At 37.5% G+C, this 27,295-nt stretch overlaps 1 protein-coding gene across 4 annotated transcripts in view; it reads right to left on the reverse strand.

Moving 5' to 3' along the window:
* Positions 1 to 205: 205 nt before the first annotated feature.
* Positions 206 to 27,295, reverse strand: part of GPR180 (G protein-coupled receptor 180) — a 54,205-nt gene continuing 27,115 nt past the window's right edge. For 2 of the 4 annotated variants that reach the window (XM_010358904.2, XM_030922155.1), the window contains exon 9: positions 20,494 to 26,608. In XM_010358904.2, coding sequence (XP_010357206.1) covers positions 26,450 to 26,608 — 159 coding nt within the window. In that variant the 3' untranslated portion in view covers positions 20,494 to 26,449. Of the gene's footprint in view, positions 228 to 11,732; positions 11,783 to 20,493; positions 26,609 to 27,295 lie in introns of those variants that run through there. The other 2 variants (XR_004054679.1, XM_030922154.1) reach the window with 2 other exon arrangements.

Here is a 27,295-nt window from a genome sequence, read left to right on the forward strand (position 1 = left end):
AGAGCGGATCACCTGAGGTTGGGAGTTTGAGATCAGCCTGGCCAACAGGGTAAAACCCATTCTCTACTAAAAATACAAAAGTTAGCCAGGTGTGACCGCACTTGCCTGTAGTCCCAGCTACTCAGGAGGCCGAAGCAGGAGAATCACTTGAATCTGGGAGGTGGAGGTTTCAGTGAGCCAAGATCAAACTGCTGCACTTCAGCCTGGGCGATAGAGTAAGAGTCTGTCTAAAAACAAACAAACAAACAAACAAACCAAGCCACAATTCCTTAACATCAGAAAATACCTAGAATTGAAATTTCCAATTATCTCTTTTATGTCAAAAAGTTGTTTTGGTAGGGTTTTTTGTTTTTTGTTGTTGTTTTTGTTTTTGAGACAGGGTCTCACTCTGTCGCCCAGGCTGGAGTGCAGTAGCACAGTCTTGGCTCACTGCTACCTCCGCCTCCCGGGTTCAAGCGATTCTCCTGCCTCAGCCTCTGGAGTACCTGGGACTATAAGCATGCCCCACCACGTCTGGCTAATTTCTGTATTTTTAGCAGAGACAGGATTTCACCATGTTGGCCAGGCTGGTCTCAAACTCCTGACCTCAAGTGAGGTCAAAGTGCTGGGATTACAGGCGTGAGCCTCCACATCCAGGTGTTTTGGTAGTTTTTTAAAAGCAAGATTCAAATAAGGGACACTTTTTCTTTTCTTTTTTTTTTTTTTTTTTTGGTCTAGTTGATATGTCTGTTGAGTATTGTTTTATTTTGTTTTTCTGTAGTTAGTCATCTTCCATTTCTTTTTTCTTTGTAATTTTTTTAAATTGAACAATCTACATTGTTTTGTCCTGTAGAGTTTCTCTTCTTCTGCATTTTGTTGATCGCATCTTGTGATAAGTCTATCCTGTTCCTTTGTCTTCTGTTTTTCCAGGAAATTGAACATCGGATCTGGAGACTTGATCAAGTTCAGGCTGTATTCTTTGACAAGTCCACTTTGTTGGGTGGTTGTATCCTTGTATCAAAAAGCACGTGATCTTTGGTTATTTTTGTGATGTTAGCAGGCATTGATGCTCAATGCACAGATCCATTCATTATTTGGAGTTGCAAAACAGGAATAGTTTCTTGTCCACCCCTTCTTTATTTATTAGCAGAAATACTTGTATAAAGAGTAAGGTCTGCTCATTAACTAGTACAGTTTGTACAGGGAAGACATGGTAAACATTTGATTTTTTTTCACTTTATCAATCTTCAAAATTATGATTTGATTTCCTTCAGTGATGATCATTTTTCGGTATTATTATGAACTAATGTATGTAATCATGTTTGATGCATTTCAATTCATTGCAGTTACAATTCTTGTCCTTCATTCCTTCTTTTTCTGTATTATTGTTTATCCAGTGGAAGCAGTTACTATTTTTACTGATGCTGAAGCTCTCGCATCTTTGGTTATTGGGAGCCTTTTCAAACTGACCCCTAAGTCCATTAGACAAGATCCCAGTAATCTTTGATTATGTCCTTTCTTTCTGGTTTGACAAGATTTTCTGGCATCATCTTAAAATTTCCTGCCCCAAACCTGTGATACACACAGTTGGCATCTTGGGTGCTAGAGGTGCTCACTGTTACTAGGCTCACCATTGTTTCTTGGTTTTTGCAGTGGACGGCACTAGGAAAGTATACATATTAAAAATACACTACATGTAGAGTTCATAGCAATACTTCTATTTTAAATTCAGAGCTACAGGGTTTTACTCAGTCTTGGCTGTCTTTTATTGGTAAGTTTATTTTTCCTTGTTAAGAATGGTCCTTCTCGCCGGGCGCGGTGGCTCACGCCTGTAATCCCAGCACTTTGGGAGGCCGAGACGGGCTGATCATGAGGTTGGGAGATCGAGACCACCCTGGCTAACACGGTGAAACCCCTTCTCTACTAAAAATACAAAAATTAGCCGGGCACGGTGGCGGGTGCCTGTAGTCCCGGCTACTCGGGAGGCTGAGGCAGGAGAATGGCGTGAACCCCGGAAGCAGAGCTTGCAGTGAGCTGAGATCGCACCACCGCACTCCAGCCTGGGTGACAGAGCGAGACTCCGTCTCAAAAAAAAAAAAAAAAAAAAAAAGAATGGTGGTTCTCAAAACATTTAATATTTAGTTTAAAAACTTTAGTAGTTGATCATTCTTACTAATAAATTTAATTGGCAATGTTTCATTTTTTCTCACAGTTCTAATTAAACTCACTCAAAGAAAAGTATCATAAACACAGGATTATTTTCCTAAAGAAAATTTTAAATTATAATATTTTATATCTAAGTAGTTCAAAACATTTCATGTCTTTTGTAGTAGTGTTAGTAATCTGTAATGTTGGTTAAGTTAGTATTTTCCAGTTTGGGGTCTGAAAGTCCAAAAAATGATTTTTGACTTTTGAATAGTCATCCAGCTTGCTTTGTTTAAACACTCCATGTTTTGTTCACGTAAAACATGTGATACTAAATCAGAAAAGTTATCTAGTCTTGCATTTTAAAAAGTGTCTTGTAAGAGAGCTTAGTGATGGCTTACAATGGCATCATCATGTGAAAAGACAGGCCCAAACATTCAGTTGCTTCCCGTAAGACAAAGATATTATCAACCCTAACTAGCAGGTTAGTGGGGAGTTAGGATTAAATACCAATCTAGGATTAAATGCTTGAATGGTGCTTCCCAAGTAGGCTCTTCTCACTTCTCTCTTCATAAGAAATATAGAAATTGAACAACTCGTCCAAAGTCACACCATTAGTTGATAAAACTGGAGAGATCCTTGACTATAAAAGGCCAGTGTCCATGCGTGTTCTCTCCACCAAGACAAACTGTTGTGACTTTAAAGTATGTGAACTATACACTTGCCTAGATCTCTACATACTTATCCTTTATCTTATTTGTGTACATATGTATATACATATCTACATGTGTGTATGTGCATAAACATATACATACATACATATGCACATACATATATAAAAAACATAAGGGATGAGTATGTAGAAGGCTAAGCATGTATATTACTCACAGGTATAACCAATACATAAACATGCTGACACAGCTTTTTCAGTTAATGAGTTCTATATATTTACTATAGGTTTTAACAACTTGTCTTTGAAGTACATGCTTAATTTGGATCATAAATCCAAGGACTGAGTTTACTTTCCAGTCTTGACCTTGTTTAATTCTCAGCTTGTGCTCAAGAAATATTAAATTATAGCCATACCATACCATGCCACCCTGAATGCACCCTGAATGAAGGTTAGCAGGCTTGATTAGTACTTGGATGGGAGATCGTCTGGGAATACCAGGTGCTGTAGGTTAAAAAAAAAAAAAAAAATGTGGCCATGGCCAGGTGTGGTGGCTCATGTCTGTAATCCCAGCACTTTGGGAGGCCGAGACAGGTGGATCACTTGAGGTCAGGAGTTCGAGACCAGCCTGGCCAACATAGTGAAACCCTATCTCTACTAAAAATACAAAAATTAGCCGGGCATGGTGGCACATGCCTGTAATCCCAGCTACTCAGAAGGCTGAGGCAGAAGAATCGCTTGAACCCGGGAGGCGGAGGTTGCAGTGAGCCGAGATTGTGCCACTGCACTCCAGCCTGGGCAACAGAGTGAGACCCTGTCTCAAAAAATAAATAAATAAATAAATAAAATAAAATAAAAAGTAGCCAAAATGCTACAAGAAACAAAGTGAACATTTCAAAATCAAAAGTCATATCAAAGGAAAAATTCAATAGGTTATTTATGGAAAAGTAAGCCAACAGTCATTCTGATCTCAACTTTTCCAAGCAAAATAGATTGTAAGAAAAAGAACAATGTTCCAAGTAGGACATTGTTAAACATCCTACAGTAAATGTTCTGATTTCTATAATCTTTACTTACATAGCTGTCTAATAGAGCAAAATCTGGCCCTTGTACTATATGTATTCCTGAAGCAAGGTGGGCAACTCATTTCTAGCATTTCAGCCATTAACTTTAAATTTCTTACAACTCTAATATCTACTGGATGTACTTGTTGGCAAACCTGTTAGCTTTTCAAATATATTACACATCATACCTAGTAACTATGAGGACTCATTTGTCACAATCTGGCTAAAGAAACTGGTGCTAAATTTTGTGTTTCTGGGTAGAAGAAAGGAAAGTGAGCTAAATTGTATACTTCCAACACCATTCCACAAATGTGGAAGCCAACGGGTGAATACTAAAGAAAATGAAATGAGACATATCTGAAAAGTAGCTGCTGTACTTATGAGCTAATCGCACCTCAAAGCATAACATTGTTTTTAAAAAAATAACAGCAGCAATAAAATCCTATTATGGATTAATCTTGTGCCAAATTTTGTTTTTTAATCAAATCTATTTTGAGCTAAAGAAAATACAAAAATGCAAATGAGGGCCCTGATCCTCCAGATCTTGTGAACATGTAAGGGCTGATACACTTCAAAGATTTTTTTTTTTTTAACTCATAAATTTAAATCATTATACCACACAGCAAAACAAACTTATTTGTAAATGTTTTAATTTTGTATTCCATGTAAAGTTTCAGCCTAATAGAGGTCTTTAGGAGAGAGAGTTTTAAAAATCCTAAAATTAGATGTTTGCTCAATACATACTGATTTAATTTCTCAACAATGTCCTATGCTCCTAGAATGTGAGTGAGAATTCAGTTGTTTCACAAGGCAAGCAAAGCTAAATGACAACAGCAAAACCATGTTTGAAAAGAGTCGGTGCCATCAAATATGCAGCCCCATCCTCTTCAGATACACACACCACTTGAACACAAAGGGTGAGCAAGTTCATCGACTGGTTGTTTGTGCAATATTCCCCTGTGTGCTTTCTCCATCTGGGATGAAATATTCATTAGTAGACCTAAACAAACTCTTCAGAACATTTTTATCTCAAAGTGAGAAAATGCTATTCAAACAGGCTGCTAATGAAGCCATCCACCATCTTGTTTGATGTTGTTCTTGTAGTTAAAGAGTGTCTCAAAGGCTTCAGGCAGTGCCGCCTCTCATTTGGCAACTGTTTTAACCTTTGTAGGGCAATTGTGTAGCTTGAACACAGGCTTTTCCTATAAAATGCCAAACCACGTGCTGTAAATGTAAATATGGCAATATTCACCAGCATCAACTGTGTAGTATCAGGCATCACATAAACTATATTTTACTGCATGAGATTACACTCTGTAGAAGTACATAATAACATATCATTATAAAGACACTTTTTCTTCAAATTCAAAGCATAAGAAAGAATGTGTTTTAGTTTCTGTCCTGAAGCCAGAGAATCCATTAGTATTGGGGAATAAATGTATACTGTTGGTAAAATATGTAAAAGAAGCATTTTGTATATATACCTTTCACAAGAATATCTCATACTACCTATAGGCAAATATATAATGTGAAATAATTTTATATTATTTCAAGATGTGTGTGTATATGTGTGTCATAGACACGAAACTATAAGTCAAGTAAAAACATATAAGATGAAATGTTTACATTAAGATTGTAATGATGCAAAGACGTTTTAAGATGCTCTTGTCATCCATGCAATTACTACTTTTGTTCCATTGGGTGACTACGGTGATCAGGAAGATGATTTTGTAGGATTTGAGCTGACACAAAATGTGTGCCATAGGTACTATGTAGAAAGTCACCAAATACAGTATTCTGTACCACATGACACAGATAGTTCAAACAATATTCATTTGAAGACAAAACTTAATATTTAACCCCAATGAAATTGCCCTTCTTCATGTACTTTCTGTTTTAATTCATGACACACTCTGTGGTAGGCAGAATTCTAAGAACCCCCCAGGGACCCACACTTTTGAGCATAAGCAGGACCATGGATGTGATGAAAGAGCCCTCCAGTGATACCCCACATGGCAAAAGTGAAGGGATCGTGCAGATGTCATTCAAGTCAAGTTCCTCCCCGGCTGGCCTTGAGTTAATCAAAAGAATGCTAAGCCTGGGTGGGCCTGATGTAATCAGGTGAGCCCTTTAAAGAGGGCCTAGAAATAAATTAAACTCTACAAGTCAGAGAGATCCTCCTGCCGCCCCTGAAGAAGTGAACTGCTATGCTGAGAGAGGACCTGTGAGAGGGCCACATGGTAAGGAACTGGGAGCAGCCTCTAGATACTAAGAGTGGCTGTGGCTGACAGCCAGTAAGAGAACAGGGACTGAATTCTGCTATCAACCACACAGGCTTGGAAGAACATTATGGGCTGCAGAAAAGAACACAGCCACTCTGACATCTTTATTGAATCTTTGTAAGACCCAGGGCAGAGGACGCAGCTCACCTGAGCCCAGGAGTTCGAGAGCAGCCTACACAACATAGTGAGACCTCATCTCCACAAAAATTTTTTTTAAATGAGGTGGGAAGCTCGTATGAGCCCGGGAGGTTGAAGCTATAGTGAGTTATGATTGTGCCACAGCACTTTTACCTGGGTAACAGAGCGAGATCCTGCCTCAAAAATAAATAAGTAAATAAGAAATAAATAGGCCAGGCAGGGTGGCTTATGCCTGTAATCTCAGCACTTTCGGAGGCCGAGGCAGGCGGATGGCTTGAGCCCAGGAGTTCAAGACCAGCCTGGCCAACATGGTGAAACCTTGTCTTTACCAAAAACACAAAAATTAGCCAGGTATGGTGGCAGGCACCTAAAGTCCCAGCTACTCCAGAGGCTGAAGCACAAGAATCACTTGAACCCAGGAGGTAGAGACTGCTGTGAGCCAAGATTGCAGCACTGCACTCCAGCCTGGGTGACAGAGTGAAACCCTATCTCAAAAATAAACACATAAATACATGAATAAAATTTGTATTCCTTAGTCTGTTATTCAAAAGGCTTTTTGATTGGCCACCTTGCTAGCCTCTTCTGGTACTCTCCAAATTGTACCTTGCCCTCTGGACTTACCAAACAACATGCATTTCCCCAAATAAGCTCATTCAAACCTCTGCTTTGCATGGGTCATTTAGTTTGCTTGGAATGCCCTTCCTTCCTTGGGCCTTCTGGTAAACTTCCTGGTTCATTCTTCAAGATTCCAATATCTTCACCTTCCCTTTCATCACCATGAAGCCCTTCCTGTCCACCATCAAAACCCCGCAGTTGCTTTCTCCAGTCTTTCCATTAAACTGTGTGCAGAACTCCTCTGGTACTTGCTCACTGTAATGCCTGTATCTGATTCCATGCCTATCTGTTGCCTGTAAGAGCTTCCTGAGGACAGAGCCTCCATCCCCTTTCTCATTCCTTTGTATCTTCACCTCTACTCTAACACACCCCTTGGGACATAGCAGGCAGTGAGTAAAACTTCACGAATGAAAGAAGATATAGTAGGAACTCAATAACATCATCACATGCTGTTTATGAAACTTCCACAAATGCTTGGCATTGTACAATGTGCTATGTAAAGTTTAAAAGGTACAATGAACTGAGATCATAAACTAATATTGCTGATAAAGATAAACCATGAAAACACTACAAGTAGGAAGGAAATTAAAACAAACTAAAATTGACAGCAGAAATACTATTACATTTGTGCTATGAATAAATTAACTGCAAAGTAAAAAAGTTAATTTGGGCATGAAATAGAAACCCAGAATTGAATAAGAAGTGAATTTCACTATAGAGGGGGAAGGCTACTATCATGGAATCCTGCCCTTTCTCTCCTTTGCTGTCCTATAAAACTCACCTAGTGCCTCCCACATGCCAGATGGAGAGCCCGATAAAACAGGTCCACTCCAGTCTAGTTGAACTTTTAGTGAAGATGCATTTCTGTTATGGTACCTTCCCCTTTGATGAAAAAGGCTACTTGCCTTTACAAATCTTTAAGAAATGATTTAGCATTGTTTATAAAAATGGAAAATCCACATGTCTAGGGATTCATTAAATAAGTTATTTCACACAGTGGAATAGTGTTCAGGCATTTTAACTGGTGCTAAAAATTAATATATCCTGAACATGATGAAATAATATTATAGAATTATCCATTTAATATGTGCATGATATTTATATTATACTTAACTGTAAGGGGAAAAATCTTCAAGAATATACACAAATTTATTAACAGTGGTGTCTAGCTAGTAGGGATAGGTTTTTCTGTTTTTTGCTTATAATATTCTTTGCTTGATTATACTTTCTAATCTTCCCCTATTAAATTCCTCTAATTTTCCTATGTATTTAGTTTTACAATGGAGTATGAGAAAAAAGGAATTTTCAATTAAAACGAAAAAATACTTCTCTTTTCTTTTGAGACAGGGTCTCTGTCACCCAGAGTGGAGTACAATGGTATGATCATGGATCATTGCAGCCTCGACCTCCTGGGCTCAGGTGATCCTCCCGCCTCAGTCTCCCAAACAGCTGGGACTAAATTTTTTAAATTTTTGTATACTTCATATTCGCCCAGCTAATTTTCATATTTTTTGGTGAGACGGGATCTCACTATGTTGCTCAGGCTGGTCTCAAAAACTCCTGGGCTTAAGCAATCCTCCCACCTCAGCCTCTCAAAGTGCTGCAGGTAGTCATTAGGAAGTCATTTTTCCCATTAGCAAACTTATTTAGGCTAGTGGTCATCTTTCAACAAATATCTATTGAGTACCTATTATGTGTTAGTCTTCCTGCTAAGTTTTGAGAATAGACTAGTGATACAGTTCTTGCCCTCAAGGAGTTCAAAGTGTAGAGAAGAGGAAGAAGGTGGAAAATTGAAGTGCAGTATGGCAAGGCGAGAACCACAGGAGCATAAGGGAAGGGTATCTAACCCACCTGGGAGCCAGGGGAGCCAGAGAGGCTTCCCAGAGGAGCTCGTACCTAAGTTGAGCCCTGAAGATCAAAAGCCAGGGGATTCTTATTAATCGTTTTCTTAAAAATTAACAAACAGCTTCCTTCTTTCAATAGCTGATGAGAGCCAAAATGGATGAGGATGTGTATTGACTTTGAGTTTTCCTTTCATGGAGTCCATTAACGAATACTCTCAGATGTCCTGTGGTCCCCAACTCAGGGCTGAGAGAGGCTCTCAGTGGCCAGTTGTCCTTTCCTTTGCTTCCAGGCAGCACCACCAGCATTGGACTGTGGCGACTGACTTTTGGCAGCGGGGAGCGTGCGCAATCACTAAGTTCTTTCTAAAAGTCTAACCTAAATTGCTTTTACTGTAGTTTTGAATTATTGCGTATAATTCTGTTATCTGTGAAATATAAAAGAGCTATGTCCTCCACATCATACACTTCCCCTTCATTTACTTAAAAAAAAAAAAAAAAAGAATCAAAGTCTTGCTCTGTTGCTCAGGCTGGAGTGCAGTGGGGTGATATCATAGCTCAGAGCAGCTCTGGGCTCAAGTGATCCTCTCACCTCAGCCTCCTGAGTAGCTGGAACCCAGGCGCTTACCACCATGCCCAGATATATATATGATGTTGCTTACATGGATGTATACATCTATCAAAATTCACCAAAATGTATACTTAATATCCATGCATTTTACTCTATGTAAATTTTACCCAAAAATACTTCTTAAAGATAGCATTATAATCACAGCTATGAAGGGGGCTGACAAATGAAATTGTTCCACATAAGATGGGGGCTTAACTAACTAGGCACGAAGCATAGAAGCAAAATTCACATTGGACTTAAAATCCAATGACTAAGCTATAGACTAGTGATACAGTATATCACTAGTGTATACTAGTATAGACTATACTAGTGTACGTGTGTGTGTGTGTGTGTGTATGTATATATATATATATATTCGTAGAGATGGAGTCTCACTATGTTGCCAGTCTGGTCTTGAACTCCTGGGCTCAAGCGATCCTCCCACCCCAGCCTTCCAAAGTGCTGGGATTACAGGTATGAGCCACCTAGCCCAGCCTCATTCACATTTTTGTTTTTAATAAGTCCCCTCAGCCTTTTCTTTAACCCTTGTAACTATCTGCCATTTTACATTTCCTCATAGGATCTACTTCACATTGTTTTAGCTAATTGTCTTCTACTCTCTTCAATAGTCCTCTCAAAATATTAAAATCCAATTTAATCTAACATTCCACTGAGTTTAGCCTAGCTAGACTAAGTAAAACAAAATAATAAATTTCCAGTTCTTCCATGTAATGCTTCCATTTAACATATTCAGGTCTTATAGAGTAAAATCTACTCTATAACTTCGTCATTGGATTTTAAGTCCAATGTAAATTTTGCTTCTATGCCTTGTGCCTAGTTAGTTAAGCCCCCATCTTATGTGGAACAACTTTATTTGTTAGCTCCCTTCATAGCTGTGATTACAATGGCATCTTTAAAAAAATTTTTTTAGGTAAAATTTACATAGAGTAAAATGCATGGATCTTAAGTGTACATTTTGGTGAATTTTGCTAAGTATATACATCCATGTAACCAATATCAAATCAAAATAAGAATATTTCTAGCACCCCAGAAAGTTCTCTTGTGTCCCCTTCTAATCAGCTCTTACTCTTCTTATTTCTATCACCATAGATCAGTTTTGCCTGTTCTGGTCTTGGTTCTACTTCTATGTGACCACATATTCTTTAGCAAATGTTTATCCCTGGAGGCTTTAGATTCCTGGTCAGTAAAATAAGGTGATTATTTTAATAGAATCTCTAAGACTCCTTTTCAGATCTAAGATTTTTTTCTTTTTTTTTAAAGACAGAGTCTCACTCTGCCATCCAGGCTGGACTGCAGTGGTATGATCTCGGCTCACTGCAACCTCCGCTGCCTGGGTTCAAGTGATTCTTCTGCCTCACCCTCCGGAGTAGCTGGGACTACAGGTGCACGCCACCACGCCTGGCTAATTTTTGTATTTTTAGTAGAGACAGGGTTCCACCATATTGGCCAGGCTGGTCTTGAACTCCTGACCTCGTAATCTGCCTGCCTCGGCCGCCCCAAGTGCTGGGATTACAGGCAAGAGCCACTGCGCCCGGCCCAGACCTAAGATTTTAAGAATTGCCACTCTGCTCTGATCAAAATAGTCAAATGTTTAGGATAAAATGTTTCACATCCCCTTGCTGCACTCTAGCACTTAGGGAAGATGCTAGGGCTGTCAAAGTACTCTTCCATGTACATTTTTAAAAAAATCACTAGAAAAGAAAAAATAAAAGTAGGCCAGGCACGGTGGCTCATACCTGTAATCCCAGTACTTTGGGAGGCTGAAGCGGGTAGATCACCTGAGGTCAGGAGTTTGGGGCCAGCCTGACCAACATGGTGAAACCCTGTCTCTATTAAAAATACAAAATTAGCCAGGTGTAGTGGTGCACACATGTAATACCAGCTACTTGGGAGGCTGAGGCAGGAGAATCACTTGAACCTGGGAGGCGTAGGTTGCAGTGAGCTGAGATTTCACCATTGCACTCCAGCCTGGGCAACAAGAGCAAAACTCCATTTCTAAATAAATAAATAACTAGATATTAATCTTTGATTTTTAAATATTAAAAGTTATTTTACAATTTTTCTCATTACAAAGAGTAAAACATGATCTTTGTAGAGTACTTGGAAAATGAAGAAAAGGATAAATAAGAAAATCTAAATTCTACCACCCTGAGATAATCATCAAGATTTGGTTGTATTTTTTCAGTTCTTATATAATAGTATATAAAGTAGTGCAAAGTTGGAATTGGAGAATATTGGCATATAGGAAGTTTTCCTTTTTTTAACAACATTTACTTTATCATGACAATTTGTACATCAGTATTCTTTAAAAATGTCTTTGCAGGATGGATTGGAACAATTTAGAAAAAGAAAATGTTGGATCCCTACCTGACCCTTTACACAGTAGTTCTTGAGTCTGGTTGTACATCTCAAGTCACCTGCAGAAATTCAGAAATAATACAGTGACCACACCCACCCTCAGAGATTCTTGATGAATTAGTCTGGGATGGAATCTAGGTAAGAATATTTTTTTTCTCATATGATTCTAATGCATAGCCTGGATGAGAACTATTGTTTTATATAAAAATAAATTCCAAGTAGATTAAAGATTGATTGTAACAATTGAAGCCACGGCATTAGCGTATCCAGATGCCAGTGAAGATGGAATCTCAGGCACTGAAGAAAACCAAACACAGGAACCCCAGAGGAAAATACTCACATACTTGATGACATGAAAACTTTACATTTCTGTATGCCAAAGCAATTATATAAAAAAACTGAAAAGCAAATCACAAAGCAGGAAAAATATTTTCAATATGCATTGTAGGCACAGTTCTTAGAAAGTGTAAAGAAAAAGATGAAGAGCTAACAGAAAAGGCCAAGCATAGGCAAATAACCCAGAAAAAAGTCATTATATATATGGAGATAAAAAGCATTTCCTTTTCAAATAAAAAATAATCTTCACTTCAGAATCTATTCCTCCCTTTCTGACTCCTCCACGGCCACTCTCTCTGCCCTACCACTTATAACCCAGGGGCTGTACAGCAGTGTTTACATTCCTGCCCAGAATCTCCTTAAAAAAAAAAAAAATCAAACTCAAAGCAGATATATTAAAACTAAAACATGAATATATAAAGAGGAAAGTCACACTGGACACATAGAGATCTCATAAAACCAGATGCAAAGGAATGTAGCATCATGTTATTACTGCCTGAGTCCAGCTCTGCACAGGTTCAACTTGCAATAAAAGGAAGTCTTTTCAATCTGCTCTAGTGACTTTACCCTTATTAGAATGCATACTCATTATTTTCTGATTACTCCCCTACATAAAACATATCATTTTGTACCTCGGTTTCCCACACCCCTAGTATGGTATTTATATTTTATCTCTAAAGATTGTAATAAATCACTTCAAACACAATAACCCATTTAAGAATGGATTTCATAGGCAAAAAGTGCACCTTTAGTGATGATTGCAATCATCAGATGATCCAATTCTCCTCAAGCATGTATTATACAGTGTGTACACAAATGATGCAGCAGTGTAGAAGAGGCTATTACAGGCTGAGTGAGTCAACTCAACTCAGTGTGTACTTCCTAGTTTCAGGATGTATCCATAGGAACCCTTTGAAATGTTTTGTTTTATTAATTTGGCTCCTTTCTAGTTTTCACTAGAGCCAACGCTTTCAAGATAATGCAGTTTAGACATGTCACAGCTGTTGAAATTCAGCATAAGCTTGAGCTGACAGTGGTGTATCATCAAGAATCAGAAAAACCAAAACAACATTATGATAAAGAGAAGTATGAAAAATACGGAGGAGACAAAGGCAGGAAATATTGCCTTACCGACCTAAAGCAGAGCCCTGAAGGGAAACATCTGGTTTGGAGCAAATGGTGATTCCTTTTTTTTTTTTTTTTTGAGATGGAGTCTCGCTCAGTCGCCCAGGCTGGAGTGCAGTAGCACAATCTCGGCTCACTGCAAGCTCCGCCTCCCAGGTTCACACCATTCTCCTGCCTCAGCCTCCCGGGTAGCTGGGACTACAGGTGCCCGCCACCACGCCCGGCTAATTTTTTCTATTTTTTAGTAGAGACAGGGTTTCACTGTGTTAGCCAGGATGGTCTCGATCTCCTGACCTTGTGATCCGCCCGCCTCTGCCTCCCAAAGTGCTGGGATTACAGGCGTGAGTCACCGCGCCTGGTCTCCGTGATTCTTTTAGCACACTGAAGAGTTCTCACTGTATAGAGTAAGGAGTGGCCAGATCTGAGAGAGGGGTTCCTGGAAGTTGAAGAACAGACAGGGAAATGTTGCTCTCTGGAAGGGAATTCACATTTTAAAAGGTGAAAGACCTATGACCTTAAAATCTAGATAGAAGCCATAATCTGCAATTTTTACTATGTGTTTAAAACCCAACCTTCCTCTGCCAGGATGTTTTCCATCTTGAATTCTCAGGTTAACTCTATGAACCACTCTATATTCTTTGAAGAACAATCAAAGATTTAATTCACAGGGATTTAAAAGGATTGTTGGTTTGGAAATATTAAAATTTAACAACTATCAGGTATTATTTATTTCCACAAAAGCTGCTGTCTTTACAAAATGAAATAAAACATAGTCTACTAATTTGATGAGGAACATAAGTTAGAGCAATTTGTGGTGTATTCAGAAAGAAACCACTTTGCACTGAAACAATCCGTCTCTTACTTCCCCAGGCCCCCTCGCCACAAAAAAAAAAAAAAAAAAAAAAAAAAAAAAGCCTTTACAAACTTTGACTTCTGAGTAAGTCTTAAAAACTAATCTTCGGAAAGATCTGTAAGGCTCACAGGCTAGGCAAGAGATTTAAAAGTTTATTTTGTGTGGGAGTAAGTTGGAATGCAGTCATGTGTGAATTAGATAGAATCTTGAACATATCCCAAACACACCTACTTGCTGTTCTAACCACATATGTATGATTGTTTAAAACAAACATTTCATCTCATGGACATTTAAATATTATCTCCACGAACAGAGAGATTAAGAAGAACATCAGGCTCACTGCAAATTTTACACACAACCTTCAGGTCTATAAACAATGAGCATTGCACTAAGTGGAAACAAGCACCATATATAATCTTTACAACAATCCCATGAGCTCCTAATAACTCATCTCTCAGATTTGGCCACTTCTCACTCTATCTTGTAGGACATATTTCTGTACTAAAAGAGTCACTGTTTGCTCTGAACCAGATTACAAATGAGAAAATTGTTGAAAAATGGCAGAGCCAGGATTTGAATTCAGGTCTTGCCACGAAGGCCACGCTCTTTTCCAGTATATCATAATACCTTCTAATTGTGGAAGGTTTCAACATCATTTATACCTAACCAGCCATATTCTAAAGCACCTAGTGGCAATAAACCTGAAATATAAGTGATGTATAAAGCAAAAATGGAAACAGTACAACTGGTCAGGTGTGGTGGCTTATGCCTGTAATCCCAGCACTTTGGGAGGCTGAGGCGGGTGAATCACTTGAGTTCGGGAGTTTGAGACCAGCCTGGCCAACATGGTGAAACCTCATCTCTACTAAAATTACAAAAATTAGCAGGGCATGGTGGTGGGAGCCTATAATCCCAGCTACTTGGGAGGCTGAAGCAGGAGAATTGCCTGAACCCAGGAGGCGGAAGTTGCAGTGAGCTGAGATTGTACCACTGCACTCCAGCCTGGGCAACAGAGCAAGACTCTTGTCTCAAAAACAAACAACAACAAAAAAATACAGCTGATTTTAAATAGACTTTTCAGAGCAAACAGATATGACTTGAGAGTGAATCTGAATGTTCTCATTCTTCATACTGCTAGAGTTTATACGCTATTAAGTACCCAAATTTTTTTTTTTAAACAGAGTGTTGCTCTGTCGCCCAGGCAGGAGTGCAGTGGCACGATCTCAGCTCACTGCAACCTCTGCCTCCTGGGTTCGAGTGATTTTCCTGCCTCAGCCTCCCAAGTAGCTGGAATTACAGATTACAGCCACATGCCACCATTCCCGGCTAATTTTTGAATTTTTAGTAGAGACGGGTTTTCACCATGTTGGCCAGGCTGGTTTTGAACTCCTGACATCAAGTGATCCACCCGCCTTGGCCTCCCAAAGTTCTGGGATTCAGGTGTGAGCCAGCGCATCCAGCCTTTTTAAAAAAAATCCCATCAATTTGGGATAAAACTTCCCAAAATGTATTTTTTTTTTTTTTTTTTTTTTTTCTTGAGACGGAGTCTCGCTCTGTCACCCAAGCTGGAGTGCTGTGGCCGGATCTCAGCTCACTGCAAGCTCTGCCTCCCGAGTTCACGCCATTCTCCTGCCTCAGCCTCCTGGGTAGCTGGGACTACAGGCGCCGCCACCTCGCCCGGCTAGTTTTTTGTAGTTTTTAGTAGAGATGGGGTTTCACCATGTTAGCCAGATGGTCTCGATCTCCTGACCTCGTGATCCGCCCGTCTCGGCCTCCCAAAGTGCTGGGATTACAGGCTTGAGCCACCGCACCCGGCCTAAAATGTATTGAATGATGGTTCTACATCAGGAAATCTATTACTACAGCTCACCATATTAATAGAACAAAAGAGAATAATTATGTCATCGTATTCTTGGATGATGAAAAGGCATTAAACATCCAACATTCACTTTTTATTTAAAAAACACGATACTGTAAAACTGACTTATTTGATGTACAATTCTTTGAATTTTAACACACATCTAGACTAAGAGAACCACTACACCATCAAGATAAAGAGCAGTTTCATCATCTCCCTCCCTCCCTCACCTCCATCATTTTGAAGTCAAATTTGGTGTTACCCCTTTGTACTCATACCCTGCCCTCACCTGTAACTCCTGGCAACCACTGATCTTTTCCCCATTACTGTAGCTTTGTCTGTGTAAGAATGCCATCTAAGTTGAATCATACAATAACATGTAACTTTTTAAGACTAGCTTCTTTCATCCAACATAAGGCCTTGGATTCTCATACAAGTTGTGTGAATCAATAGTTTCCTTTCATTACTAACAGTATTCCTTTGTAGGGATACATCATACTTTATCAATTAAGGACATCTGGGTCATTAACAGTTTTTTATAATTATGAATAGAGCTACTAAAACACTATGCACAGGTTTTTGTATGAGCCATTCATTTCTCTAGGGTTAATAACAAGGAGTGGAATTGCAGGGTCATATGGTAATTTAACTTTATAAGAAACTGCAAAATTGTTTTTCAGAATGGCTCTCCTGTTTTGCATTCCCACAAGCAATGCAGCAGAGTGCCAGTTGCTACACATCCTTGCCAGGACTTGGTAATTTCACTATTTTTGTTTTAGCTATTTTAATATATGTGTAGTGGTATCTCTCCATCCTTTTAATTTGCATTTCCCTAATGACTAATTATATTGAGTATCTTCTCATGTGTTAATTTGCCAACTGTATATTCTGTTTGGTGAAATGTCTGTTCAAGATTTTGGCTCATTTTTTAATTGGGTTGTCTTCTCACTATAGAGTTTTAAGAGTTCTTTACACATTCTTTACATGGAATCCTTTATTAAACTTTATCGTATTCACAAATATTCTCCCAAACTATTGCCTGTCTATTCATTCTCTTGACAGTGTCTTTTGCAGAACGTTTTTCATTTTGAAGTCAAATTTGCCATTTTTTATCTTCTGTGGATTATGTTTAAGGTGTCTAAGAATTCTTTGCATAACCTCATCACAAAGACTTTCTCCTGTGTTCTAAAAATTTTATAGTTTTATGTTTTACTTTTAGATCTATGATTCATTTTATGTTAATATTTGTATGAGGTGTGATATGGTTTGGCTGTGTCCCCACCCAAATCTCATCTTGAATTGTAGCTCCCATAATTCCCACATGTTGTGGGAGGGACCAGTGGGAGCTAACTGAATCATGGGGGTGGTTTCCCTTATACTGTCCTCCTGGTATTGAATAGGTCTCACAAGAGCTGATGGTTTTATAAAGGGAATCCCATTTCACTTGGCTCTCATTCTCTTGTCTGCTGCCATGTAAGACATGCCTTCTGCTTTCCGCCATGATCGTGAAGCCTCCTCAGCCACATGGAATTGTAGGTCCATTAAATCTCTTTTTCACTGGCTGGGCGCGGTGGCTCATGCCTGTAATCCTAGCACTTTGGGAGGTGAGGTGGGCAGATCACGAGGTCAAGAGATCGAGACCAGTCTGGCCAACATGGTGAAACTCCGTCTCTACTAAAAATACAAAAATTAGTTGGGCGTGGTGGCACACGCCTGTAGTCCCAGCTACTTGGGAGACTGAGGCAGGAGAATCACTTGAACCCAGGAGGCAGAGGTTGCAGTGAGCTGAGATCATGGCATTGCACTCCAGCCTGGATGACAGAGCAAGAATCCATCTCAAAACACACACACCCTCTTTTTCGTTATAAATTACCCAGTCTCGGGTATGTCTTTAAAACGGACTAATACAAGGTGAGAGAATTAGGTTGAGGCTCATTTATTTTGCATATGGATGTCCCATAGTTTCAACATCATTTGTTGCAAAAGCATCAAATGCATTCCTTTCTTCACAAACTTGCCTTTGCACCGTACGCTCCCACCTCTTCTATTTTTCTGGAATAGATTGGGTAGAATCAGTGTTATTTCTTTTAATGTTTGGTGGAATTTACCCATGAAACCATCTGTGACTAGAGATTTCTATTTCAAAAGTTGTTTAAATGAGTTTAATTTCTTTAACAGTTATAGGACTATTTGGGATATTTATTTCTTGAGTGGGTTTTGGTAGTTTGTGATGTTGGGAGAGGCAATCCACCATTCTTTTGCATCCCTGCATGTTCCTAATGGGTAGACCAAGAATAAAAGGCTCTAACTACTCTTTTATCTAGGCCATGTCTCAAGGTTGTATATATAGTGAGCAGGATGAGGAAATGTTTCCACCTTGACAAAGAGCCAGTTATAAAGGTGATAAACTGTCTAGGTTCAGTGTCCCTTTGGTGCAACACAAATCCACTGAATGTGGAATATTCATGTAGTCCTGCCTGTATTGCGTCCATAAACTTCAGATATATGATAACCAGTGTAAACCAACATGAAGCTCATGGTGCTTGCTGTAACAGTTTTAACTAGTTAGCTTGTAAGTATGGTAAAATCTCAGACCTTTTATAGTTCTTGCCATATAGTCTTCAGAAAATTGGTTATTTCATCTAAATTGCCATATTTATGCTAGTAGAGAATTTTTTTTTGTAGTATTTTCTTACTGTTCTGTTAATGTCTGCAGTCTGGTATCTCCTTTTATTCCTGATATTAGTAATTTGTGTCTTTTTTCTTTTGTCAGTCTTGCTATAAGGTTGTAAATTTTACTAATCTTTTCAAAGAATGAGCTTTTGGTTTTGTTAATTTTTCTCTATGGCTTTTCTGTAATCAAATTCATTGATACCTGCTCTTTATTATTTCCTTGTTTCTGCTTGCTTTGGAGTTTTCATTTTTAAGTTGAAGGGGCAACAATTAGAGGTAAAAAATGGAATAGAAAAGATAAAAATGATGATTGTTTGCAGATAATATGGTTGTTTACCTAGAAAACACAAGAGAACCAACCAGAAATTTATTATAACTGTTAGAAGAATTCAGTTAGGTGACTGGGAACAAAATTAGAATACAGAAATCAACAGTTTTCATGCATAAAACAAAAGCCATATGCAATATATAATGAAAGAAAACACTAACATATTCATGAGTATCAAGAAATGTACAAGAGCTATATAAAGAAGTCTTTAAAAGGTGATTGAGAAACACATACTTCTGATTACTTAATAAATAAGTATATATAATATGTATTATACATGTATCTAATTATAAGTATTAAAAAATCAAAAAGGCATTTCATACTAGTTTCTTGGATCACTATGGGAAAACCCAGTTTCAGACAGTTGATATTGATAATACGCTTGGCTGAGGAGTCAATGGCATGCTACCACCTGTGGGTTCAAGACTCAACATGTTAAGAAAGTCAAATTTCCCTAAATTGCTATGGAAATTTAATTCATTCCACTAAGAATACTAAACCGGACGTTCTTCTTTTAAAAATCAGAAAAATTGATTTCAAAGTTTATATAAAAAATGAGCAAGACTAATTGGAAAATTATAAAAAACAAAAACATTTAACAGAAAATTATCCCTACCAGAGAGTACAGCAATTTTAAGACTACAATAATTGAAACAGTGTGGTACCAGATCAACAGTTCATCAGATAGCCTTAAAAGTCCAGAAATCAATTAGCAACAAATCAGTAAATAAAAGATGGATTATATAACATATGATATCGCAGTAAGTGAGCAACTATCTGAAAAAAATTAAGTTGGATCTCTAGTTCATATTTTAACAGCAAAATAAATTCCAGGTGGATGAAAAAACTTAAACATAAAAAATAAATCCATAAAACCACTAGATGAAAATACAAGGCATTTACACATAATCTCAAAGAGCTAAGGCTTTTCTACCTGTGAAACAGGTAGAACACAGAAGAAAAAAAATAAAAGACTGATAATTCCACCTGCATTAAGAAAATCTACAAGAAAAAGATACCATTAAAAAAGGAAAAAGAAAAATGACAAATTGAGAAACACAGTTTAAACTCATATCACCAATGACCAATTTCTGTTATAAAGAGTTTTAATAAATCAGTAAGAAAAAGACAACCAAACCAATAGAAAAGTGGGAAAAATATGTTAACAGATCATAGAACTGGAAAGAAAATGGTTTTAAAACATATAAATTAATAACAGAAATGCAAATTAAAACTATAATGAATAAAAGTTATTTATCAGATTGGTATCTAGTACAATCCATGGAAAACAAAAACATTTAACAGAAAATTACGTTGTACTCTCTGGTTAAGGGATAATTTTCTGTTAAGTGTTTTTGTTTTGCATGGATAATCAGGATATTTGCAATGGCTTGTGACACGAACTGCCTAAAGTTAAGCCAAACTTCACAGGTTAAGGGCCCAGTCCTCCATATGACTGCCCTCACTTCAGAAACTAGCAACTTTGGGCATTCTCAGGGCCATCATTACTTCTGACCAACTGGCTGCAAGTTCAGGGGTTCCCACAATACCTTCAGGTTAGATAATTAAATAGAACAACTCACAGAACTCAGCAAAGTGCTATGCATACAATTATAGTTTATTATAGCAAAAGGATACAGATCAGAACAGCCAAAAGAAGACATATATAGAGCAAGGAGTAGGGAATCCCGAATACAGTTTCTGTGTTCTTGGGGACATGTCACCCTCCTAGAACACACCAGAGTATTGCCGACTGGGAAAGTTCACTTGAGTGTTACTGACCAGAGCTTCTCTCGGGGTTTCATTACAGGCATGATTGATTGACTCAATCTCTATACAAAGCTGAACTCAATCTCTAACCCCTCTCTCCACCTCAGATGTTGGGCTAATATCATACAACTCTAAACTCCAACCCTCTAATCCGATGGTTGGTCTTCTGGTGTGGCCAGCCCCTATCTGAGTCATCTTGTTAGAATAACTATCAGAGAGCTTACTATGAATAACAAAGATACTTCTATCACCTAGAAAATCCCAAGGATCTAGACCTAGAACCTGGAGTGGAGGCATTTTGGGAGCAGGGGAGGAAGCCTTGGCAAATACTTGATTACAGTCTTAATTTCAGCCTTGTCTGTATTAGCAAAAGACTGGAAACCAGCAATGTGCAGTAACAGAACTGGTTCTCTGCAAAAATCAAAGTACATCCATATAATGGAGTTCTATGCAATCGGTGAAAAAAATGGGACAACTGTAGGTAGGACTACAGAATAAATTGCTGAATGTGCAAAATTCTGAATGGTATGCTAAAATTTGTGTTTCATATATGTTTATATGTGCATGGGGCCATTTCTAGAAAGATAAATGGTAACAGAGATTGGATCCAGGAAAGGGAAATGAATGAGAGAACTTCTTTTTCCCACCTTTTTCAACTTTCTGATTTTTGTACAATGTGTATATTACCTGTTTAACAAGAAGAAAACATTACAAGGTTTTCGCATACTTTTTAGAGGCTACTGAACATAATTTATAACTTAATATCTTCTTGATTACGATCAGTCACTGTCATGAATATATTGAACAACAAATCTCTTAAGAGTCTACTGAGATACACAACACAGGGCTTGATTTCACCTACACTACATGACCCCAGGCTGCTGCAGTTTGAGTGTTATTATCATTTCTAGTTTTCCTATCTTTTCCTAGCTGCTTCTGACTACTGTCAACATTCCCTCCTCTAGCTGACTAGAAATTTCTCTTTTAAATTAGTGCTTCTAGTTGTGGTAGGCCAAGAAACCAGACACATGGTCCTATTACAGGACTACATAAAATAAAGAGAAACTGCCTCTGTGAGAACTTGAGAAATACTCTCATAATTGATGTTTTATAACAACTACTTGACTAGTCAAGATTTTTACACACTACCAAGTTCCATACAATTGAATAAAGAATAGGCAAGGCATTACTGAAGTCACTATGGGCGCTTCTATTATATAATTAATACTACACTAGTAAGCACAGATTTGGAACTTTTCAGCATTGCCTTCATTCATTCACTCAAAAATATTTTTGAGCATCTAGTATGTACCAGGGAGTGTCCTAGTATTAGGCATACAGCAATGAACAATAGAGACAAACTCACTTAAAATTTATATTCTAATTTGAGAGATGACAAAGATAAACCAGCTAAGTACAAGAAACAAAAAAAGGGATGATATGATAGAACTAGGATGGGGGAATAGCATTAGATAGGACTGCATGTTAATCAGGGTCTGATCAGAAAAGAATCACTAGGATCTAACACACATACCTATCTTAATATTCAAAATAAGGGACTTATTATAAGGATTATAGGAGGCGGTTTCTTTTGTGCCTGGCAGTTGAAAAGGGAAGAGAAGGGAAATGGGGTAAGCAAGGAACTTGCTAGGATGAGTAGAACCTGTGGGAATTGAGTGGAACTTGTGAGGATGGACGGGAAGCCATACAGGTCTCTCACTGCCTCCAATCCTCCAGTGTGAATGATGGAGTTGTCCAGCAGAAGCTGGCACCCTTTATCAGAGTAAAGGGCACACCTGGCCCAGGAGCCAGAGAAGCTGAAGGAGGCGTTCCAGCAGGAACTGGTGTTCCTGTGGGCCTGGCTGTTGTCCCACAGGCCAAGATAAGCCAACAGATAAGCAATAATGTGGATAAGCTGCAACAGTGCCTTGTGCCTTGTCTGGTCCTTCCACTTATAAAAAGAATCCAGATCTGGCTGCTACTTTACTTCTGCCTTCTATATCTTGTATCAAACATTTCTCATGGCCTACATTGTCCTGAAATTATGCATGGAAGAGAATTCTGTGGAACCTATCTCCAGGTTGACTAAACTGTACCATATAAATCCACTACAGATGATGTGAGTTCTCTCAAAGACATCTGAGCTGAGAACCTGAAGGATGAGGATTCAGCCATCCAACCATGCCAAGATTTGGAAGAGAATGTCCCCGGCAGAGAAGATGGCTAGTGCCAAGTATCTGAGGCTGTGATATAAGCTAGATCTTTTTTTGATGAAGGACAATGAGGTTGGGATATGTGTGTAAGAGTGGTACAAATTAAGAGATAACCAGATCATATGGGCCTTGCAGAACATAGTAATGAGCGAGGACTTCTTTTCCTAAGTGCAATGAGAGGCACATGGAGGGTTTTTGTCAGGGAAGTAGTAGTTTGATCTGATTTATATGATTTTTAAACTTTTTGAAATAATTTCAAACTTACAAAAAAGTTGTAAGATTAGCACAAAGAATTTCTGTATGCTCATCATCCAGATTATTTCCATTTTTAAGAGATTGTTTTGGCTACATTGTGGAGAATGGCCCTAGTGGGCAGGACCACTTCTTTCCTCCCCCTCCAGGCTTCATGGCACTCCTACAGCACAACACATATGATGCCCCTGGAGCTGTGCAGAAGGCTGCCCAAGTGTGGAGGTCATAGTATTACTTAGAGAGCTATTGCAAGAGATCAAGCTACGGTGCTTCTACCACACTACTTTCAGATCACAGAGGAAAACCAATCTCATTATTTTAGTCTCAATTCACAAATACACATTGGAATAAAAAACGGTATTACCTCTTCAGATCTGGCTACTTCTAACAATCATATCAATTCTCAAAACAAACAAAAAACAACTTCAATGATTTGATACCACAGAAGCTATTTAAGAAAATGTTTCACAGATAATTCCAGATTTCCAAATTCCAAAGAACGTGCAGTCTCCTAGAAAAAACATGCTGAAGGAGCCCATGTTCATGTTGATAGATAGGTTCTAGTCTCATTATTTTAGAGATGATCTCAGATTTGTGTATCTCCTATGTTCATCAGATGTGACTGACTTTACTGGAGATCATAAATAATTACCCTAAAGCAAGCTCTTCTGCCTAGGTTAACTCTCCTGCTAGTAATACTGTCTAGCTAAAAGCCAGGTTCAAATACTGAAGTGTGCTGAGGTCTTACAGATATTCAAGCTCATGTTCTGATTTTAGCACAATTCTAGTTTTAACATTCAAATCAACAGTGAAAATTATGATGGATAGCAATTCATTCTCACTAAAACACAGCTAATACGTGTTCCTTAAATCATGAAGGTAAAATGGAAAAACTAAATAGTTTGGTGACCTTTGAGAAATCATTTATTCTCCCTTATACTCAGTTAAATGGGAGTTTGGTTATTACAACAGAGATTAGTAATAATTAAGGTAAAATGCTTGGTAAAATGCATCACAGTAGGCACCCATCTTATTATACATACATCAATAAAAATAAACATCTATTTTTTAAGGGAAGAAAAGAAATGCTTCTTAATAAAGCTCTGCATGAACCATTTATCTTCTTTCCAAAAACATAAAAACACATAAAAAAGCATTATCTGACAAAGAAAAGTAGAAAAGATTTTTATCTTTAATTAGAGGTTGCAGTATACACTTCTGTAATCTGCAGTGATGAATCTCTGTGTAAACATTCAGAAAAAGAGGGGACACTGTGTCATGACTTATGAACTATAAATTCTGTCCCTGATTACTAGTCAAGAACAGTTTTATACATTTATTAACAACTACTTTCCTCCGCTTAACAACGGCTCTTGAATAACAAAATAAATTATCAGCAATTCCAACCACAAATTTAAGAATTAAAGTTTAAAAAACTGGTTAGTTTCATAAATGCAAGCAGACTAATAAATTTCATATATGTTAATTGCAGTTACTTATGTTCTTTGAGTGAAATAACACAAAGATTTTTCCCTTCCCCTTTTGGCAAGTTCACAAAATTTATGAAAAAGCTTCACCTTTTTCTTCTTTGCTTACTTTCTTTTTTGCATCTCAGCTGAACACAACAGACAATAGCTGGGGTTATTAGGGAGTCATGATAAAAGAAAAGGTTATGACCACTCAGACGATCATGTATACCTAAAACGTAACTCAGACTTTCTAGTCTTAACCTGTAGCTCTAATTTACTAAATGATTTACAAAGAACTAAAAGAGATATGATTTAGTGAGCAGGTTGAATTTTGTAACTTTGTCACTTTGGGTCACAAACACATATTCTGCCCTGAAAATGAGGCAGAATACTAGTCATTTCCAATGAGACTAGGTACAAGGGAAAAAGCAAAAACAAAGCCATGGATATTTTTCAGTTGCACTACATTATTTTAACTATTTAACTGAAAAATTTAACTACCAGATCAGTGCACTGTTTCTTGCTTAAACATACAGTAAGTAGATAAAAAGTATTTTTAAAATAAGCCAGAAGTAAAAAGGAAAAGGCCTGAACAGCTTGACAAACAGCAACAGAATAATTTCCAATCAGTGACCATTAATGGTAATACTCATTTTATACAGCGATTATCGACAACCATTTAGCAATTCTTTAATCAGGCACTTGATATATTTTTAGCTAGCATACTCAATACTGGGGCATCACACACACACACACACACACACACACACACACACACACACACACGCACACATATGGCTTTATTACAAAGGATTCAAGATGGCAACTACTTACAATCCAGTGCCAACACGGATTATAACAAATCCAGTGAGTGTTTTGTTTTTCAATTATTCATAGAAAATTTAATCCTGATTAAGTATCCTTGGGCAGGAATTCATGGGTAGTTGATGACTGAAACCAACATTTATATGAAATGCTTCTGTTAATTTAATCTGTGTATACGGCTTAATTATGATTGGGGATTCAATGTAAGAGAAATGAATTCTATTGGGATCAAAATTTCAGTACCGTATCACATAGTACCTTTTCCCTTCTTTCTTTTTAACCACATAAACCTGCTTGTCCCTTCACCTAAGTGCTCAGATTTTAAAATCCTTTGTCTTTACAACCCGTGTAATGTATTTAAATTTTATTTTTTCATAAACTGTTTGTCAAGAACCTTTGCTAATCAAGCTAAAACCTGAACTAGAGCCAAAAATAGCAGAAAAAAATTGGAGAATAACTCCACCCACAAATAAACAAAAGCTTAGATATTTAACTGAGAACATATTTTATATTCATTTCCTGAAGTAATTTCAGTTCCTTTAAACTCAAATATGAAATGCATTTCCTTAAAGCATGAAAAGCAGCAGTTTTTAAAATCAATGTATTACACTGATTTCATAACTGGACTAGTTTAGGTATTTATAAGCAAGTAATCATTTAACTGATTACTTTTTATAAGACTATTAAACCTGAGTTAGCTATTAAGATGAGGCATTATAAGTGGTGAATATTTTACCAAAATAGCATATAGTTATTTTTCACATTTATTTCCATATAGAAATTGCTTCAATCATTTTATAACAACACTTTCTTCAAAGTTTGTTGTTTAAGTATATTTCAAAACATTTCATTTATTACCTTTTTTTCAGTCTTGGTACTGCTTAAATGCAGTTATATAAATAACGTGCTCTGCTTTCGCTGTTCAAGTTTTCATACTAAATGTATGAAAAAAAAGTAACTGTATTTGGATCCTTATTGCACTCTTTTAAACCAATTCACTTTTCCTCTCAACAAATATCAAGTATCAGAAATGAGGGCGACTTTTGTGTCCAGATGATATGGTCAGTGGTAGTGTTACTGAAGAAAGTGAAGAAACTTCCCAATATAGACTGTGAGATAGAAAGAGTCTGTAGAGAATAACCATGGAAACAGACTGGCAAAGGATAACACCTATTGTAATAACCTGAAAAGAAAAAGAAAGGAATGCTTTTGCTGCATGCAGAAACAGAGAAATAATATTCAATTTCTCATGAATCTATATATGCTTTTTATATAAATACAATATTCTATCTTTCATCTTTACCATAGGTACATTTTATCAAAAAAAATTTCTGACTAATGCTCTAATTGTTTAAGGATAAAAAATCCCTTTAACAGTTATTTTGTAGATGAAAAAGTAAGGCACAAAAGAATAACTTGCTAAACCATTCTCTCCCAAGGGTATGCACTACAGACAAGCGTTTCAGTAAATAAGAAAAATCAGGTTCCTAGCTAATTTAGTAATAGAAATAAAGCATGCTCCTACCTGAACTTTAAAGAGTCCTCTAAAAGCCCTTTCAAAAATTCTCAAGTTGCTTCTCTGTTTTTGTAGACTACTGTCCTATCTATTCACCCTTTGTAAATACCTCAGGCTCAATAAACATTTGTGCATTCAGGCACATACTGCATTGCTTGTAAAGGGCTCCTGGCCTCTATTTTGAAATGATGGAGCCATTCACCTAAGAAGGTGGTTATCAACACAATCAAAATGCATCATACTTCAGCATGGCACTCTGGTTTGTAGTCTGTTAAAGCAACTAGACTGATTTTTACAAATCTTGATTTTTACTATTATGTAACAAAAAATTTTTTAAAAGATGTATTATAAATT

The sequence above is a fragment of the Rhinopithecus roxellana genome, chromosome 18 (assembly GCF_007565055.1).
Source record: "Rhinopithecus roxellana isolate Shanxi Qingling chromosome 18, ASM756505v1, whole genome shotgun sequence".
NCBI classification, from domain to species: domain Eukaryota; kingdom Metazoa; phylum Chordata; class Mammalia; order Primates; family Cercopithecidae; genus Rhinopithecus; species Rhinopithecus roxellana.